Below are 20,612 nucleotides of genomic sequence, written 5' to 3'. Positions count from 1 at the left end.
TTTGTCCCTTGAGCGCAGTGCGAGGGGACAAAGATGCGCCTTTCCTGTATTAAACACGAGGAAATGTTTTCCTGTGTCCCGCTTTCCTGAAAACGGAGGAAGGATTTGACCAGCCTGCAGGTGTCAATAGGCTGCCACTCGGGTGGCTTTGGAGCAGTGCCACTGGACGAGGTATTCAGGACCTTCGACCCTCGGAGGATGAGCTACAAAGGAGGGGGCAGAAGACAAACTGCAGCGCGTTTGCGGTGCGATCCCCGCTCCAGGGCTGCGGGGCACAACCGGGAACCTCGGGGGCACAGCCGGGCATAGCGGATTCCCTGACCCCTGCTGCTCGGGGCCGTGCGGCTGAGTTTTTCTGGATACCCCCAGGAAAGTTGGCACCCTGGGGCGCTGCCAGGGCCGGGAGGCTCGGTGCCGCCGCCCCTCGGAGCCGCGGGCGTGCCCGGGCTGCCCGGCTCGCTCCGCTCCATCCCGCGGGGGCGGGGGGCCGCAGCCGCCGCCCCAGCGCTATTTCAGGGCGGGCGGAGCCGCGCCGCACCTGGCCCGGGCCGGGCGCTCCAGCCTCGCTGCCCGGCTCCCTCGGCAGCTCCCGGGGCATGGCTGAGCCGGCACGGCCCGGCCCCGCCGCCGAGGCGGCCGCCGATGAGTTCCGCGATGTGATCCGCAGCCGCTCGGGTAGGCTCCACCGCGGGCGGGTCCCTGCGCGAGCAGCGCATCCAGCGCTCGGCGGCTCTGATCGGCAGTGCTTTCAGAGATTACTTTTGGTGTTAGCTGAACTTTTCCTTTCGCTGTGCGGCGTGGAAGGGGCTCTCCCGCTGGGCGAATCGCGCATCTCGGCGTTTGTGTCCCAACAAATGAGTGTCACCGTGCGGGTCCCCCGTGTGTCCCCTGCCTGAGGCTGTCCATGTGCCGGGCATGTCGTTAAAGCTGTAAATGGGAGCAGTCGTAACGCATCTCTAGAGGATAAAGTTTAGGTGCCCGCGCTTTTTTTTTTTTTTTTTTTTGTTGGTTTTTGGTTTTTTTTTTTTTTTTTTTGTTTTGTTTTTGTTTTTGCTTAAAGTCCTGGAAAGAAACCAAATCCATGGTAGTAAAGGTATTTTTAGATCATTCAGCGTTTACTCGTTCACAGTGCAAGTGCATGTAGAGCTACAAGTTAATTTATCTCTTCTTAAGGGTACATGTACTTGCCCAGTGAACAAGCCTTAATATAGTGATGTCCTTAGATGGTTGAGTGATTGTTAAGTGACTTTTCACGAATTATCTCTCTTGTACCTGTAAAAAACCGCAACAAAACGCTTGTCATGCATTATGGAATAATTAAGGCTGCTATGGCACTTTCAATCTGGAAGTGTTTGGGTGGTAGTAAGTAAAACTTATGCTTTCTGTGATAAATTTTGTGAATGTTGCTTTTACTCAGGTAGTGTAAAGATATTCTTGCAGCAGAATTTGGTGCTTTCCCACTGAAGTCTCAGTGATGCGGTTCCTGAAGATCTCCTGTTTTTATTCTGACGTTATCACTCTACTGTTTCTTCTTATAATAATTGCTTCTTCTTCAATTTGGCATTTAGGAGGATGGATATTGCTCGTGGGTAGTAGGAATTAGTGAAGAGTAAGTGGCTATTTATTTAATTTTTTTGCCCTCCAAAGACCTTCTTTTGGCTTCTGTGTCGTGTGTTTCAATTGGGTTTCTGTACCACAAGAATGTGAAAGAAGTATCTGGTGAGCTGTCTCCAGTCATTCCTGGTTAGGCTGGTTGTGTTACCTCTTATAGCAGCACATGTTCCCTGTTCCATACTTAGCTCACTTATGGTTTAGGGGTTATAAAATACAGGCTGAGTGCAGCACAGAGAAAAGCCCCCTTCATTTAAAGACTTGTCCTGTTAGTATCTAATGAAGTATTTGGGCAGTTGCTGATTGGAGATGAGAGAACTTGGAGATTAAAAAAAATATCATCAGGTCCATGTAGTTTTCAGAAAGTAAAGACAGTATCTTTAGGGCTAAATGTTTACCAACTCTGAGCTGAGTGCTTCCTTCCTGCTTTTATTTTTTTTCCCTATAGCTAGTAATTATTTTCAATGTTCAGTTTGATTTCCCACTTTAAAAATTCATAATTGAGAACAGACGCTCTCTGAAAAGCTAGACAGGAAATGTTACCTATGTGTTTCCTAATTATCCCTTATACTCTGCTCCACTTGGAAAGTCTGTTTCCAGATCAACTTCACTGGCAATATGTTAGTTTCATCATGATAAGTGTAACATCTCAAATGGCTCTAAAATGTTTTTCAAGTTTCCTGCTATAAAGTAGTATTAGGATTTAGATGTTAGCAGTAGACATAGAGCAAACATTTGTGCTTCTTAATTGGGCACAATTCCCTGGTGTATTATCTATGATGAATAAGAAGCAGAATCAGTTTAAGAATCATAGAATTGCCCCAGATGTTTATAAGCCTGGAGTGATAAGGAAATTCAATTTCCATGGTAATATTCATCACAGGTATATTTTTTGTTTTGTGGTATACCCCACAGTGATCTCTTACTCAGCTTATCTTTTGTTGTTATTATCCAACTTTGAAATGCATTGCTTAAGATCTGACTATGGATTTCAGGAGCAGCAATAAACAACAAATTAACACAGCTGTTGGTACAAACAAACTTGAGTAGAACTTGGTGGGATCTTGTTTACAAATCTTATAATGGGTTCATTTTGGGTTGGGATTTTTCTGTAACCTATGACCTGTCTAAAGCATTTCTGGAGTTGGGATTCTGTATTTGTTTGGACATCCATTCTCGAAGAGATTTGTGTTGGAAGTTTTAGGAGGGGCTCTCAAGAGTGAAATGCTGACACAGAATAATCATAAACACACCTTAAGTCTGTAGTGATGGTGAGCAAACAGAATTGTTTTCATGTGGCACTTTCTAGAAAAGGAGGCACTTTCTGCAGAAGAGATTTTGGGACCCAGTAAGGAAGATCTTGGTGGCTGAACATGATGGCAGTGAAGCAAGCTCATGGAGATGTAGGGCACCAGGTACTGGATGGGCTTTAAAAGACATTGCATCCCTCTTGTTTTTCACTGTGTTTATATTAATTTCATGCTTCAGGGGGTTGCAGCTTTCTAACAGCTTCTGGATAGGAAGTTTGGCCTTTGGCAGGTGCAGGTCTTGTCTTTCCATGAAACCAGAGGAAAGATAGGGTAGAATATATTGCTGTATTTTCCATATGAAAATATTCTATACTTGCAGATTTGAGGTAATGTTCAAAAGCTCATAGTACCAATATTTGATTAAGATATATGGCTGATGCAGATACCATTAATTTGGACATGCTGCTGTCAGTTCTAAGTAAAATGATTGAAAAATGTAATGAGGAATTACTTTATGTAAGGATGAAATTTTAAAGTTTGTTAGCACAATTTACAGGAAAGCAGGCTCTGTTAAATACTCTCTATGTACAAATTTTATTGATCAAGTGATTTTTTTGCAGTATATTACAACACACACATACAAAAATAGCACTTGCAGTGAAATACCTACTAAATTGTTTAAAACACAAAACAGTTGCAGAAGTTACCATCAGGGAATTGTAACAAAATTAGGTTTTCCTTGTTGCATCTCTGTGGGGATAATTTCATGCTCTGACACTAATTCATCATTTCTTACTCATACCAAATGGCTTGAGTTGCCTGAGCTTTGAAGAAGATTCACACACATGCAGAGCTTAGGAGTGAGGAATGTAAGCTGTGCTGCCAGAGAAAGGGAAGAATTTAGTGGCCACTGCAGGGGCTCTGTTCAGCATGTCCTTGTCATGTGATGACATAAGGAAATGGGTGTAGGAAAGTTTATTTTTGACTCTTGTATGTGGCATGGCTGATTCTTCTCTGAGAAATGTGTTGGAAAATATCCACAAAACCTGAAATCCAGGGGGAATATCTATAGAGCTTAACCAGTTGTTTGTTTTAAGCCTTTTATGAGATGTTGCAGAAGTAACTTTATTACTTTGAGTATATTCATGGCCAGAAAATCCTGTGTGCTGAATGCCTACTAGAGGAGGGAGCAATAAGGAAGGAGAAGTCAAAGATAATAAATTTATTTAAAACACTTAATATCTTGCACAGAGAAGATGGTTGACCTCTGGGGAGTGATCCTCCATATCTAGAGGTGTTTGATCCAGCATTTAGTACCTTTTTGTAAGGTTAGCTTTATTCAAATGTGGATTACTGGATTCAGCCTGTTGTAAAGCATCACTCCAGCCATTTGTCTTATGGTCCCTTCTGGCCACAATGGTATTTGTGTCTGCCTGGCTCTTCAGTTTAATGCTTGCCATCCAAATTGACCTTTCCCAGACCTGATGGACTACCCTGTTTCTTTCTGGTATGAGGTTGAGCATACTCCTTTACCTGTGCAGGGCCACTGGCAATTCTTACAATACTGGTGTTGAACCAGAATCCATGCAGGTCTTGAGCTTGGATAGCTCCAGCTGTTGAGAGAATATTAGCAAAGAGAAAGTGTAAAACAACTGCAAGTGTGGCTGTTACAAACTACAGTCACTTTTCCAAACCACTAACAAGCATGCCAGTTTAATAAGTGTGGATCTGTAATGTACTTGCTGTCATGTTTGTTGAATGCATGGAGACCATGCCTTGGGAAATGGACGTTGCAGAGCTTAATAAAACTTCTCTTTGTGATTTAATTTCTCTGAAGAACATGTGGTTTCCATTTCTCAGAATGTCTTTCCTGGCTGTATAGTTAAATAGCACCATCAAGTCTTTAATGCATTTGCATGCTTGCTATGTTGAAAAAACACTTAAAAAAAAAAAAAAGTAAATGAAACCCAAAGCTGAGAGTGAGTGGTTTTATAAAGTAAAAAGAAATCTGCATGCCATAAATACTCTCTCATAAATTTAATGAAGATTTAGATTTTATTACTGTTTCAGAACTTAGTAACTGTAGTCATGATTAGCAACACAAAGCCCTCTAATTTCTTCAGTTCATATCCAGCCTTCAGAAAAGTGCTTAAGACCTCATTTGTTCTTAACTTACAGCACAAAATTATGCAGATCTGGAGTAAGCTGCTGTTTTAACTTGATGACTGCTTAGAAAAATGATTTGGTGTGGCTTAGGGTTTGAGTGAGGACTTTATCTCACCCACAGTGCCTTCTGTTAAGTTGCATGACTTGAAGTTCTGACAAGAAGACAACTATTTTGTTCTTTATGTACAGCATAACAAAGCAATTGTTAGGAATTGGCACTAAGCAGCGTTAACCGAGTTTCCAGAATATATGCTTGCTTTTCTTTTGTACCTAATTGCCATTAAAAGGTAAAGCTACAACGTGTAATGGTGATAAAAGCCATTAAATAGACTTATAATGGTGGTTCGGATTTTTTTTTCCTCTTTGCTCCCTCTGCCCTCCCTGAGCTTCACTGATGTGTGAACTGCAGCTGACCAGAACTGTTGGTGGATAGTCCAACCCGGATAATTTGAGTGGGTGCTTCTCCCCCAAGCATCCAGAGACCTGAGAGACTTCCCTGGGTGTTCGGGGTGCTAGCACTGAGAAAACAAATGTGTTGACAACTGTATCTGCCTGAGAAAGTCAGTGCCGTGAATCCGAGGGGATTGCCGATGAGAGGAGCCTCCTCTGCCAGCAGGGCTGGGCTGGGCTCGCTGCCAGGGATGCTGGCGTGCCCGGGGCTGGCACAGAGTGTCCCCTGTGCCCGGGGTGACACGACATTCCCGTGCTGTAAGCCACGAGTGAGTGCATCCCGGCTCTAGTGGCATTGGTGCCCCAGCTGCAATCCTTGGATCCCCTTCAGAAATCACAGGAATGCCTCCACGGCTGCTGAAGTGGGGACTTGGCTCTGAGGAATCACAACTGGAGACTTGCTGTCTCTATTCCTAAAGTGCAGCACATGGGAGGAATTGTGGTGTTGCAGTAAAGCAGAAGGGACTCAGTTTCTTCATGCAGAAAAGTAAATTCTTTATTCACGTAACTCACTTTTATACAGTTTTCACATTTCTTGTGTTTAGCTCCAATTAACTCGCAGTTCTTTCCACCCAAATAATTGGTTAGTAAGTGGCATTTTGCCTGTTTATCAAATCTCTCTATTTTTGGATAGTTTACATATCTTCTTCACTGATTCTTATGGGATAGACTTACTGTTTTTGCAGGTGCAAACTTAATTTTCTTACTAGAATAGGTTGTTGTGTTAACTGCCTTTTATTCCTTTGATTCTTTCTTCTGGGAACTTACAGGCTAGTTGGTAATTCAGCAGAGCAAATCTGATTTTACAAAGCCTCTCTTTAATGATCTCTTTACCTGTATACAACATCGTGGCTCTTTTCCAAACAGGCTTTAGGAGCTGAGTGAAGCTACTGCATAAGGGGAAAGTACAGGGTCATAGGAATAAGGCTGATGCATATGTTAAAATAAATATCTTATTTATACATTAAATTTTTACATACAAAATTTGGGTTTGAATTGATATACTTTCACATTGCTTAAAGGAAAAAAAAAAAAAAGCCTCTACTGATGGGAGAGAATTAGAATGTGAATATAAACTGCTGAGAGTAACTCATGGCCTTGCCAGTTCATCCATGGTTTTGTGGGACACTTGTAGTTTGTGAAGCAATTGTGGGACAAAAGCTGCTAGTGAAGTGTTAGTAATGTCCTCCTGTACTTCATCCCACTTCAGGACACAGATTAGCTGGGTCTAATAAGCAGAATAAACTAGAAGATTTTTGTATGTTTGCAATTACAGCATGCAAAGGTGTCTATGTAGAAGGTGATTTTTAAGTATGTGGTTTAGATGCGTAAAATAATTTAATCACAGAAATAATTTTTTCTTGAGTTCAGGGCTTCATGTGCTTTTAGCTATTATACTCAAATCAATCTTTTGGCTTTTTTTCCCAGATAAAATTAGATTATGTATGTTTCTCTTGCTGAAATTAAGTTTTAATCTTGTTTTAGTTTTCTTTTATTTTGAGGTATTTCCATTATTTTTATTATGCTTGACAGGCTGCATTTGTTTTTATCAGAATGAGGACCTAACCACCCAGTATATAATCTGCTCATTGTGGTGTAGCAAATGCCTAACTGTAGGGCAAAAAATTGACTTTCGGGTACTTAGGTAGATTTTTTTTTTCCTGAATCTATTTTAGGATTTAGGGAGCATGGGATCTGGTATGTTCAGAAGTGCTGATCACTTGCAGCTTTTGCTACTTAGTCATTTCAGTCTGAACAGAACTGGAGGGAATGAAAATCACTCTGAAAGGTGTTACCAAAATGTCTCAAAACTTAAATCCTGTTAAGTAGCACTCTCTGATCAAAAATGAGCATTTCTTCTTCATTTCAGTGGTAAAAGGTCATTCAGGTAGCAGTTTATTTAAGATACTAAATTTAATAGCTTGCTCTTTAAATATCTGAGTTTTTTAATTTCCTGCCTTATGTATATTGTTGCCTAGACAACAGTATTTTTGTATGCTAAGAGGTTCTGCTATTTCCAATGTAGATCTAAAGAAATACTATGTATCTTTAAACCAGCTTAAGACCTGCAGCATCTGTGAACAATTATCATTTTAGCTGGTTGAGTGCAAGTGTGTTGGCTGTGCACTGTAGCTGATTCTGTCTGTGGAAAAGTGCTCACACCTCGTCATTAACTGTATACCCATTGGACATTTAAGGTAATGGATTTATTTAGATTACAGTGATCTCCTGCAATATGAATCTCTAATTGGCAGAATTTAATTCAATACTTTTTCTTTCTCTCTTTTTAAGCTAAGAATAATTCTCTGACTTGAATGAAGTGGTGACTTGTTTGTGGTTATCAGCAGTGGGGGGGGAAAACCCCCTACCCTGACATTGGGTAATTTTGAAATACAAGTGTCTTCCTTGAAAAAGCTAAAATATCTCCTACCATGGTACCAGTGTCTCTATGGTGCCCCATCCACTGTTGAATTTCTGCATTTAAAGTCCCACCTCTTATATCTGGAACTCTGTGAGCAATGTGCTGCTTTGTGTTAACCTGGCAAATATTATACTGCATGCCAAGGTGAGTTTTTGCTGTCCTTATACTGTATGATTGGTATCAAGATCACAATGTGATTGAATTATGCTGCAGGATGCAATCAGATGCCATAAATAGTATTATCCACAAAGTCTTGGAAGTGGTTGCTGGACTGCTTTTAAAGAGCACTTTGGCTTGGCTATTAAAATTAAGATTGGATCTTAATTTTGAAATATCTACTGTTTATTAGTGAGATAACACTGTGTAACTAATTTGTGGTTTAGCAGAATGGTTGGATTGTAAAGAAATATATACAGGAACTAAAACAAGTTTGTCATTTGTAGCTTTCAAAAAGCTGCTTTTACCTTTCATTCAGCCAGTGTATGGAGTCCTTATCAAAGAGGAAGTGTACTAATCAAATTATTTAGGATGCTTGCGCTGCTTAGCAATTTTCATTTCCACCTTGTTGTACAAAGAGAAAAAAAAAAGTGCAATATATATCAGCCTTTGTCCTAACACTGTGTTCTAAGTTTGAGATGATCATATAGGGGAGGAGGACCTGTAAAGAAAGTTCATCCAGAAGTTTTCCTTAAGTCACAATGGTCCCAAATAAGCTTCCTGCAAAGATTGTCTGGTAGTGTATTAACAAGTAATCATTGAAACAAAACTATTATTTAATTATGATTTCATGATTTTATTATGTTAACTTTTTGCTTGATGATGGAGTCTGCTGTTCTCATTTTCTCTACTTGGTCTTTTGGTGTTTGGAATTTGTCAGGCTGTTTACAAATAGATATATATCACTTTGTCAGTAGAAGTAGACTAGCACAATAAAGGTTGTATAATAAATATGTTAGTAGTATTTCTGTTCTTGAAGGCCCACATCTGCCATGGACCATCTTCAGGAGCTGGCTTCATCCTTGCAGATGGCCTTTCAAGTATGAAGTACAATCTTCTACACCTATGACCTAAACCTATTTCTTGAGTCCTACGTGTGCCTTCTGACTGTAGGGGCATCCTATCTTTAGGTTACCTAGCATCACAGTAATCACATATGTTCCTGAAAAAAACTAGCAGCTGGGAAAACAAAGTCTTCTCTATAGCACTTTTGTTTGTCTTGTTTGTGTTGTTGGTTTTTTTGTGTTTTTTTTTTTTTCTTTTTTTTTCCCCCATGCACAATAATTAAGCTAATTCAATCAGGCTTTGTGTGATCTTTCCCCTTTTATCTCAAGTGTAATGTTTTGCTGAACACTAGAGGGAAATAACTAAGGATTAGCAATGTGCACTTGCAAAAAATATTCGTCAGCTGAATGCTGGCTGCCTTCTCAGAATGATTTCTGTTGTTGTGGATTTAAACAATTATAATTTCATTATCTTGAGACTCTGAAAAAGTGTCACTGGTCCCTAATTTACTGGAAATGTCAGTGTGCTGTGGAAGATACGTGAAACTGCAGAGGACTTGCTGCTTGTTTGGGATTCTTTCCCCATGGGTTCCTGCACCCAACAGATGGGTGAAGGAAACTTCTACTGTGTGAAGAAACTTTCTGGTCTGCTTCCCAATCCATATTGGACTTGCTAATCTTGTGTTAATTCAGTCACATTTTTTCCTTCCTCTTTGCAATGCTGCTGGATGGTGACAGTAATAATGACAGTGTTGGAAGATGCCCTGTCCTCTGGGGTGGTGGCTGTTTTCTGGGTTGTTTTTTCATAGCTATAAAATGATCAGGAAATCAGGAATCATCACTTTTCCTAGTGCAGGAAAAGAGCTCCAGGCTAAGGTCTGGTGACACAGCACCAAAATTTGCTCTTTACAGCATCTGCATTCTGGGTATAACCTGAGGCTGCTTGTGTTGAAGTAAGTTCATGCAGGTCCAGACTCTGAGAACAGACAAGGGAGAATTTGGTTAATTAGAGATAAATAAAATAAATATTGAATACTAATTAGATATAATGGCCTATGGTAAAAATTGCTAAACTTGCCCTGTCCCCCTGGGGAAAAAAATCCCAACAAAATATTTGTTTGAACCAGAAGGTTAAAAGTGATGATACTTAGGCAAGCTTCTTCCTTTATGCTGAATTATTCCAGTGACCTTGTCTAGAACTGTGGTCTATGGATTTCAACCAGGTGTCCTGCTAAACAGAGAAGTGAGTCCACAAATGGAGTGATTTGCATGGCAGAGTAGAAAATTAATTCATCATGATGATTGCCATTTGGCTGATAGCTAAACAGAGGCATAGATAATACTAATGCATTCTTCCTGCAAGACTAAGTCAATTAAACCCCATGCAGCTGAGACAGATCCCTTTTCATCAAGATTTCTTTCAAGGCTCATGTGACTTCCTCCACATAATAAATTAGCAACTGGGAATGGAATACCAAAGTCAGTTTCATTCTTTAAACTCTTAATATAAACTCCCTCAGGATACTTTGGAGAAAAAATCAGCTACAGTAGTTTTTTTTTTTTTTTCCCCCCTCCTTAGAAATTGTCTTAAAAAAAAATCCCCTGAATGACTCATTTAGACTTTTGCAAAATATTCTGCTAGAAAGTTCTTTGTGATGAGGTATGTCAGGATTTCAATCTTCTGTCATGGGAAAAAAGAGAAGGTATGTTGCATAGACACATGACTGCTGCAGTCAAACAAGTAATTCATATTCACAATGTAAGCACTCACCAGGAAGAGTTTAAATCTTCTGCAAATCTAGAGTAGTTTTAAAAGATCCAGAGCTTATATTTAAGTACTGCATTTTTGTGGCTAGGCTTTTTAAAGCAATTATTTCTGCTTAATTAATATTAACAATACTTTTCATCTCTCATAGCTGCTGCAGTTTGAATAATAAATCCAAGTTTTAAACTATTAATTTCCTGAAATTATTTTGCAAATTATTCATTGCATAGGTTATAATAAAGGGGCATGTTTAAGTATTAATCTGAATAAACACTGAAATCCTAACTTTGTTATGGAAGATTACTTTAATGCTTTTTGCTCCAAAACTTTATACAATCTAGTATCCTAAACAGATAAGTCAATATCATTCAAGTTGCAGAGGTATAATATTTAAAACTTGTGCTTTGTCTTTCATGAGTACTCTTTTACAGATAGCAGAGAGAAGGATTCTTAATTCAGTTTGAAACAACTGCTTTCTGAAGGAAAAATGTTCTTTAAGTAGAGAAAAGTAAAGCTCACCAAGAATTGCAGTCCTGGCACAACAAGCCCACATTTAACCAAGCTTGGGATCCCTTGCCAGTGCATGCCATAGGGAACCTTCTACTCAGTAAAGGTCTGCAGAGAATCTGTGATTCTAAATGTTAAAAAGACCCCAAACAAACAAAAAACCAAATACCAAACTCAGAGCAATCTCAAAGAACCCACCTACACAAACCAAAAGTAACAAACCTAAAAAACCCCAACCCCCAAACCACCAGAATACAAAAAAAAAAAACCAAAACAAAAAAGAAGTCTTTCCACATAGCCTCTCTGCTTCCCAGACTGTGAGAGAAAAGCTGAATGAGTTTCCTGGCTGTAGTAGTGTGATATATTGCAGCTCTGACTTTGCAGTGTTGATTAACTACTGTTAATCCACTTGTAAAGGAGGAAGATGAATCTGCATTTTATTTCAAATGTGGATGATCATTCTCTGATCAAATCCAAGCTCACCTCCCTTGACTCCTAATTAGGTTTTCACCTGACTTGAGGGTCTTCAGCAGGTGCACCTTCCTCAGGGTGCAGGTACCACTGCTGGGTGCCCCAGAATCTGGCTTTTACAGCTCCATCACAGGGAGCAGAGGGTCCTGGTGGAGCTTGTTACAACTTGCTGGAGTTGCTAATGCCTGTAAGAGAAGTTACAACCTAAGCACAAGCACAAATTGTCTGTCAGAGACTGACATGTGCAGTTAGCAGCAGCCCGAACTGTAGGCTGGGCCAACCTGACATGTTAGTCCTGATTCCTAGACAGTGATCCCAAAATAACCTGGTGGTAGCTGTTGGCACTTCTGGGAGTGGAGTACCATGTGAACAATCCTGTATCATACAAGAGAGTATGGGAGGTGGTAGTCCTCAAGTGACTGAGAGTGGTGGGTGGTGGGGTTTTCTAGTCAGTGGGATCCTTGTGGAAAAGGGAGAGGCTGCCTTGCTTGTTACAAATGTTCTGGCTGTGGTTCCCTGCCAGAGCAGTGTTAACAAAGGAGAGATGAAGGCTCAAAATAGACAAATGTATTCCCTGTAAATAACACCATGAATGTGTGGTAGATGGTGCTACTGTTGGAGTGTTGCATTAGTGTAAGAAAAAGTGCTGATGATATAACTGTAATGTTGCAAGAATGAGTGTATACTATGTACTCCTACTAGACAGGTAGAAAACTTGTGGAAAAAAAAGGAATAGTATCTTAAAATGGAAATTGAGATTGATTGTATGGGGGGGAATAGTTGGTTATCTTCTATCTCTCTTTTGTCTATGATATATATATATATTCTAACTGGGAAAAAAAATAAAAAGTTAAACTTCACTTTAGCTTCCATATTATTTTTTTGTAATTAAATTAGAATGCTGCTTGCAGCAGTTTACAAAATGCTTCTCAAAGTAAAGAGCAACTTGGCATATTTCTTGTTTTCAGAACTGGAATTAATCCTGCGGTGTTTTTTTGTTTTGTTTTTTGGTTTATTTTGTTTGTTTGTTTTGGTTTTTTTGGGGGTTTTTTTGTTTGTTTTTTTTAAAGTTTACCTGGTAGAAACTGCTTTTTAAGGCTTTTCATATAGCCACAAATGTGACTGGATTGAGGAGATCCTTATGGAGGGTTGTTGTGAACCAGAAATTGCACTGGCTTAGCTTCAGTGCATATGCAGCTTATTTAATGAAGTGATGAGCAAAGTACATAAGCCTGAATACACTGAAAAGGAATGGAGTCTGAGTTTTCTTGATATAATTATGCCTGGGATTTGATCTGTTTCTTTCCCTGTCCTGGTGGGAAGTTTATCCACTTACTGCTGTTCATAAGCTCTTAAGAATGCTAAATTCAGCTGTTTCTTCAATGCATATATTTGTTCAAAGATATTCTATTCAAACACAAACCAAGAGACTTCTGGGTCAATTATCAAAATCAGTAGAAAATGCAGGTGTGTGGAATATATCCTTTTACATACAAAACGTGTCTGGTGTTTCATAATGAGCCAGCTGAAGTTGAGTATATAGTGAGGAGTTTTGCATTTGATATCTGTGTTTGCCTTACTTGAATGCTGATTTTCTATCTCAGTTCAGGGAAGTTTTCTGGCAATCCATAGGCTCACTTACTTCTAAAGTATAGCACCACTACTTAAGTAATGAACTTTGAGTTGTTTCATAGCACAGAGTATATCCTACACATGGTGTTGCCTGAGATGCTTGCAATTGGGTTCCAAACTTCAGTTTTGTGTGAAATGAATATATTTCGCTGGCTTCACTGATCAGCATATCTAAGATTTTTTTCCTGAAAGAATACAATCCAGTGATTTGTGGTTTAGTGCAATCCTGATATATTCAGGTATATGTTTCAAAGCAATAATTGAAGTAGGATCTTAAGAGAGCTTACTTTTCTTTTAGGATAAAATTAGTATCTTGCAATATTTAATATCCATTCATAAGAATGTATCTTAATTATTACTATATGGTGTCCTTACTCTTTGAAGCATAAAATTATCGATTCTAATTAAGTGACATGTTTAAATAATTTAAAAAATCCTCCCAAACCACAACGATATAAGCTAGTACATAACAGACTTTACCTTCTGTTAGTCAGTCAGGCTTACCTGTCTTCCAAGGTACATTAAGACATTTTGATTTATAGAGCATCAACTCCCTGATAGAACAACTGGACCATGCTTCTTTTCTTAACAGGTAATTCTGAGATATAGCTTTATAATGTCATTATCTTGATAAATGCTTTTGTCAGAAATATGATACAGCTGTAATGAAACTGTGGTTCAAAACAAAATTTGCAGTCATAACACAGATGGCAAGAGTACCAGTTTGGCTTGACTTTTTCTTCCTTTGTCCAAGCTCAACAAACCAAATAACAGCGGAGTTGAAGAAAGGAATGCTTAAACAAGATGCAAGTTGCCCCATATCAATGCCATGTTTCTTTATCAAAATGTGAAAAATATGTATTTCTGTTAATGAGGAAGCTTGCTCCAATTTTGCCATAAAATCATAACCTCTTTGTTAACCATGGAAGAAGTGATTTATGCTAAAAGTTGCATATCCACTTAGAGTGGTAGAACTGTTTCATAACAGTTCCTGAGTTCGATCATTCTTTATTTGCAAAAAAAGTCTTGTGCATGTGTGTGTATAAAGACATGCAGGGTTGAAAGCTGTAGCCTAGGAATGTACCTTGGGGATGTGTGTACTTAAACATTCATCTCACCCTCTGAAATCTGTATTCCAGTTGGTACAACAATCAAGACAAGAGAAAATCTTGCAGCCATATAACCGTGATGTGCACTATACTGCAGTGGTGACCAAGGCATAGCACAAAAGATCCAAAGGGGTTTGTGTAGAATTTTGTTTCTGGATGCTGCCACTTTTTCTCAGCATTTCTCTCTTGTTGTGAGTTTCTGTAGTGGGAGTGTCACAAATTGTGATGGAACCAGCAGTCAGAGGAGTGGGGGGATCTGTGCTTTGCTTCCCAGGTTGGCTCTCCTCTGCTAATGGGCACTGGGTGAGTCCTGTGGTCTGTTCTCCCTCTCTATGACACAGAAAATAACTTGGGATAGTGTTCTGGGAATGTGTGTGTGTTTTGGTGGCTCTTTTCTCCACCAGTACCTGTTGTCAGAGATGCATTAAGTTCTGTTGGATTTTCTGGTACAATATATTGTCTTGTTGGCTAGAAAATTGTAGAGGAGGCAAGGTGTCCTGAAACATGGAATAAGTATAATGGGGAAATAGACTCTGTTCTTTCAGCAAGGTAAGCCATTATCCTGGTGAGATTTTGTGGTCAATTTTTTTCCCCCAGTTTGAAACCCTGCCAATTAAAATTTGGCTATACTGAATCCCTGGGGTTTTGGGGGTTTTTTTGCAAGAGTCTCACATTCATTGTACACTAAGACCTGAAGAATAAGGGTCAACCAGTATCTGTTTGTTTGTGTTCTCTGCTCTGGGACTTGTCTTCAATGGTTAGGATTGGCAGCAGAGGTACCAAATTTTTAAGTCCTTGTGCAATTTTTATGATACTTTCAGGGGTAAAGCGACATGTTGGCTTCTGAATGTAACATATTTTTAATACTCTAGCAAATGTTAGTAGTGGCAACCCCTTTTGGATCAAGGGGAATTGGGATGAAAGGAGCAAGCTTGGCTGGAGAATACCAGGAATTGTTCTGGAGAAACCTGTGTCCTGTCTCCAGTGTCCAGTGCAACACAGAAGTGGCCTGGATTTTCTCTTCATCAGGCAACATATTAATAATTTTAACAATGCTACATGAAAAATTAGAGTAAGATTTGTGGAATCTGTAGTTCATGGGAGCAAAAAAAGTGAGTGCTTTCCAAGAATGGAAGTGGATTTTATTCAAGTGACAAAAAACCCTGGAAAAATATGGTGAAAAATTCTGAAGTGCACTTGCAGGATAGGGCATTGCAGCATCATGGATTTCTCTGTAACATTCAGAGAATACACCAATTCTGGGATCCTGGATGTGACCCTTCAGAGAAGTAAGAGGGAAATTGTGCAGATGGTACTGCAGCAGTGGATGTCAGCTAAACTGGCTCAAAATTCAAAAGAGGAGTATTGAGCTGTAACTTAATTGTACAAAAACTTGAAGAACAGAAAGCACCTTGGTTTAAAGAAGTCTTTGTAAATGAGTATTTTACTTGCAGAACCACATCTCCAGCTGTCAGGTTTGACAGAAGATTATGATACTAATCCTATTTAAATGGTTATATAACCAATTAGTGGTAGGTGTACTGAACTCAGTGTAGCCTTGGAAGAGTTTAGCATTCAAGTAATGCATTGTTTGTGGAAAAGATTGCATGGTAAGTGTTGTGGATTAGAATTTTGGTCATTTTCCTGTGTTTGTAATTCTGAAGTATGATATCTCCCCTCTGTTGCTGGATGCAGGGTCTGTTTTCTAAATATACCCTCATGTGATGTGGAAATCTTAAATAAAACTAGCTCTTGGTCCTTTAATTCCTGTTCCAGAATGTGGGCAGTTACTTGAAAGACATGGTGATTAGTTGGTACATCTAGTTTGAGCTTAATAAATTCCTGGCTAGTAGTGAGAGAAGTTTAAAACAGGTGAAAATCCATATAAATAATTGGATAGCATCAAATATAGGGCCTCCCTTGCTTCCTAGGATCATTCTTACCAGAAGAGACTAACAGACCTCTGTCAACAATTTTCCAGGGATATAAAAATGGAAATGTAAGTTTTGCAGCGTGAAAATTCTCTATGGAGAGTAGTGAACTACTGAGCTTCTTCAGTTTAGAGATAAACAATGTAGGTCAGTTGTGGATGGCCTCCTGAGGTGTAACTGGCCTTTTTGAGATCATAAATGGCTGATACTTCATGAATGCTGCTTCAATAACATTGCATTTATCTTAATTGAATCTTGGGAATAATATGGTTAGAAGATAAGGCTTTTTCAGACTCATGTTTGCTGTTATATTCTCTTGTCAAGATCTGTGGGGTAAATGTTAAAATATGAGCACTCTGTGAGTGAAGATTTTGCAGCCCATTCCTTTAAAGGAAAAACATCTAAGACTCTTTCACTGTCAGATGGCTTATGTGTTTAAAGCTTTAGTGTGTCTTGGGGAATGTACTGGAACTTGTGAATGTATTCAAATTTACCATCACACTACTTGAACAGTTGCTAGTCGGTTTTAATGTTCAGGGCTACAGTGAGGTAGTTGACCTGATCAAACTACCATTTTAAACCCAGCAGAGAGCCCCCTTTAATTCACCTGGATGTGATGATCTCAAGCTTGCTGTGTACTCCTCTGTTCTCTGATGGAAGCTGTTAAAGGCATGACAAATAATTCAGGCAAAATTCTGCTTCTGAATCCATAAGAATTGATTGGAGATGCAGTATGACTCCACATTGATAAGGATCCCAGGGTTGCTCTTTTATATAGAGGTCAAATTTTTGTTGTCTAATTTATTTGCAACTTCAAATTAATGTCATGTTGTAGTTTAATTTAAACCCCTGTTTGTTGTACACTAATCCCAGGTAGCCTGGCTTCAAGCAGTGATGAGATGGAGCTCTTCCCTCCCACAAGTCTCTTAGTGCAGTTCAGGTTTTGATTCAAGGCCAGCTGTAGCCTGGAGGTGGTGTAGGCATAAAGATTATTAGTATAGGGGAAGGACAATTTCCCAGTCTTTGGTCTGCTTTACAGTTTTGTGGTTTTCAGCTACATTCCCTTACATTCCCTTCCCTTTGCATTCCCCTACAAGATATGTACTCTAGCACAGCAGTGCAAGCAGTTCAAGTTTAATAGCTCTTGCTGGAAGAGGTTAAGAAGAAAAGATATGGAAAAATCTATTCATCTTTCTAAAGATTTTTAAGTGCTTTTCCATAACAAGCTGTTTAATTATTCTATGCAGTGTAAATATAAACAGATCCTCTTTTACAAGGAATAACTTCATTAGATATCTATTCAAAGCAGATCCATGTATTTTCCAACATGGCAGGGGGACTGGAAGGTACTTATCTAAGGAAGAGAAAATTTAGTCTATAAACTGATTGAATAATAGATATGCAATTTTCTAGTTTGCATGTTCTTTCTGAGCACTAATGGCATTGTAGACCTCATAAGCTTTGCAGAAGAGTATTTTAAATCTTCAAGCTCAATGGGGCACATATAAGTTAGTGTACATACACAGGAGTATATTTGCATTGTGATTCTCAATCTTGCATACATATGTGCACAATTGAGTCTCTCATGAGGAATGTAATTTACAACTTATTGAAATTCTCTAGGCTATAAGTTTCAGTAAGCAGCTGTTTTTTCAAGGTTCATGTCCTCTGTGCCTTTTTGTACACCTGCTTTCTCAAGTGCTCCTTTCCCTGAACCTCTCTGACTTACAGGAGACTAATGGGGGCATTCCTTTTGATTTATCCTCTGTGCTGTAAATTCTCCTTACAAAATCCTTCTTGCTCCCCCTCTCCTTTGATGCTACCTATAATGCACTTTTATATGTGGTAGCTTGCTGCCACGCTGCTGCTTGCCCTGAGTGACAGCCCTTGCTCTCAGTGTGGCTGCCCATGGCTGCTTTTCACTTGAATTCCATTGCTAGGTGATGGATTTTAAGGTTGTGGTCTCAGGCATCCATGAGACTCTCCTACCCACAGCTACAGGGTTCTGCCTCTCTGCTTCTGTTTTTTGCATGGGCAGTGCTGGAACACAAGAGGAGAGGTTTTAAAATATTCTTAGGGGGAATTGGTAAACTGTGAAAGCTCCAAAGACTGCTTTTGTCCTAAGCCTCTGTAAAAGCTCCAAAGACTGCTTTTGTCCTAAGCCTCTGTACAACTTCTCTTTGAGTTTGCAAAAGCCCATCCTGGTCTATAAAGTCTATGAAATCAGGTTTTCCACCTAGATGTGATCACAGCTGGAATCTGTCTGTCCTTTCAAAAACTAGTGTTTTGTTCCAAATTCCATGAGGTGTGTTGCAGTTGACTTTTCTTTCAGAAAGGGTTTTATATCACTGTGGCTTGTGCTCCCTTTGAGTTAGTTATAATCAGGAGCAGAATTTATGTGGAGCAGTAAATTATGATACTGTGTACAACCAGCTGAAATTTGCAATGGCTTATCCATGGAATTCTTCCTGTGAAAGCTGTTTTGTGCTCCCTCCCTCCCTATTTCTCATTACTGCACCTCTGGAGTCTAATTTCAGCCACGGAGAAATGACTGAAAGAAGGGTGAAATAAAGTTCTCTACTGGAGTTAATGCTTTTATATCCACTAACTGTATAGCTGGCCTACTTGTTGACATAAAGGAAAATGTCAGGAGGAAACAAACAGCAAGTCCTGGCAGTTTTGCAGCACATCTGCCCTGTAACAGCCCTGGAGACTGCAATGGGTGTTGTAAGGTCCTGGCTTACTCTCCTCCCAACCTTGCCACTTGCCTAAATTACACTGTCTCCAATTTAAAAAATTGCCCTTCTTAGTCTTGTGATTTGTTTTTTATTCTTCCTTAATTTTGATTTCACACCTATTTATGACCCACTTCCCTGCTGCCTTCTCTGCCCTAGCATGACTGTGGTTGTCATGTTGCCTTCTGCAAAATACAAATGGAATTAATGTCAAATAAAATTGGGAAAACAGAAAAGAGCTTTTAAAATAGATTTTTTTTTTCCTAACTTCTGTGCTTTAAATATTTGTTTTACTACTGGAAACAACTCAATGGGTTTCTGGTTTTTAATCCAGAAGAGCTGCAAGCTTCGTTTTCAATATATTCATAATAGTCTTGAATGTTTGGAGTTTATTGGAGCAATTAATGTATCATAATACCTAATGGATGTTTCATTTCATGAATTTAAGCTGATTATTTGCAATATAGTGAATATTCTAATTGGATGTTGCTAATTAAGCATTCATTTGTAACTGATTCAGCAGCACTGGTAGGGCTACAGGTAGTTACAGTCTTGTTTTGCTGTATTTGTTCTTCAGCTTTACATTTCATTGTCTTATAGGACTTATCTAATTGCAATACAATTGCAAACAAATCTAGCCATTTAAGAGCTTGAAAATGATCTACTGGATCAAAGCACAGTAACTGAGACTTGTTGTGTGGATGTGTATCATTGCATTGCTGCTCCTCTTGAGATAATCCTGTTTAATTTAATTTTGTGGGAAATGTTTCACTGTTCACAATTGACTGCTTATCAATTTGAGCTGTGTGAAATACAGACTGTGCCCTCAAGTCTATGGCACTGACAATGGGGATCATTATCAAGATGGCATATGATGATATTGGTAAGCATGCACTGTCCTTGCAGATTGACAGAAAAATGAGTTTATTCTATGTGCTCTGCATGAGTCCAGAAGTACCCCTGCTTATTTTTAAAACTTTGAATGTTTTTCCTCCTGTAAAATAATCACTTTGATTGTTTTGGACTGTGTTGAATATCTACTTTTTAGTACTGAACACAATTACTAGACTGTAGCAGCCAGTAAAAAAAATACCAGAAAGAAAAATCAGAAAAGATGATAAATTCTTAATATTTCTATATATTTAAATATATATTGTCAGCAAAATATTTAAATGCAATACAGCACACATCTATGGTAGTTTTAACTAGATTTAGTGATGGAATATAATTTTTTTTGCCATATGTGGTAACTAGCACTGAGAAGGAGACAGCCTTTGCTTCAAGCTGTTGGTCTCAAGGAAAGTGTGAAAAACTCTACTCAATTATCCATCATTAGCCACCACATCTCCAGTGAGGGTTTAGTGTCACAGCATTCTGTCTCATTTGAAACACTAGTAATTCTTCAGCTTTGTTTATTCATGTTATCCTGCTGAGGCTAGAGGGCCAAATTTTGGGTTTTATTCTGTGGTCAGTTAATGAAATCCATCTGAGGACAACAAATACCCCAGTCTCATGTTAATCTCCTTAATGCATCACTTCTACTCTCCAACATAGCAAGAGGG

At 39.1% G+C, this 20,612-nt stretch overlaps 1 protein-coding gene across 2 annotated transcripts in view; it reads left to right on the top strand.

Annotated features, from left to right (window-relative positions):
• Positions 1-434: 434 nt before the first annotated feature.
• DMD (dystrophin) overlaps positions 435-20,612 on the top strand; it is a gene marked incomplete at its 3' end in the record, with an annotated part of 1,131,161 nt that continues 1,110,983 nt past the window's right edge. Inside the window, exon 1 of one of the 2 annotated variants that reach the window (XM_079310888.1) lies at positions 435-675. In XM_079310888.1, the coding sequence (XP_079167014.1) occupies positions 597-675 (79 nt within the window). In that variant the 5' untranslated portion in view covers positions 435-596. The remainder of the gene's footprint in view (positions 676-20,612) is intronic. The other variant, XM_079310881.1, reaches the window with a different exon arrangement.

The sequence above is a fragment of the Erithacus rubecula genome, assembly GCF_903797595.1.
Source record: "Erithacus rubecula genome assembly, chromosome: 1".
In the NCBI taxonomy this organism is placed as follows: domain Eukaryota; kingdom Metazoa; phylum Chordata; class Aves; order Passeriformes; family Muscicapidae; genus Erithacus; species Erithacus rubecula.
The sequence above is the reverse complement of the archived record's forward strand: the minus strand, read 5'-3'. Positions and strand labels throughout refer to the sequence as shown.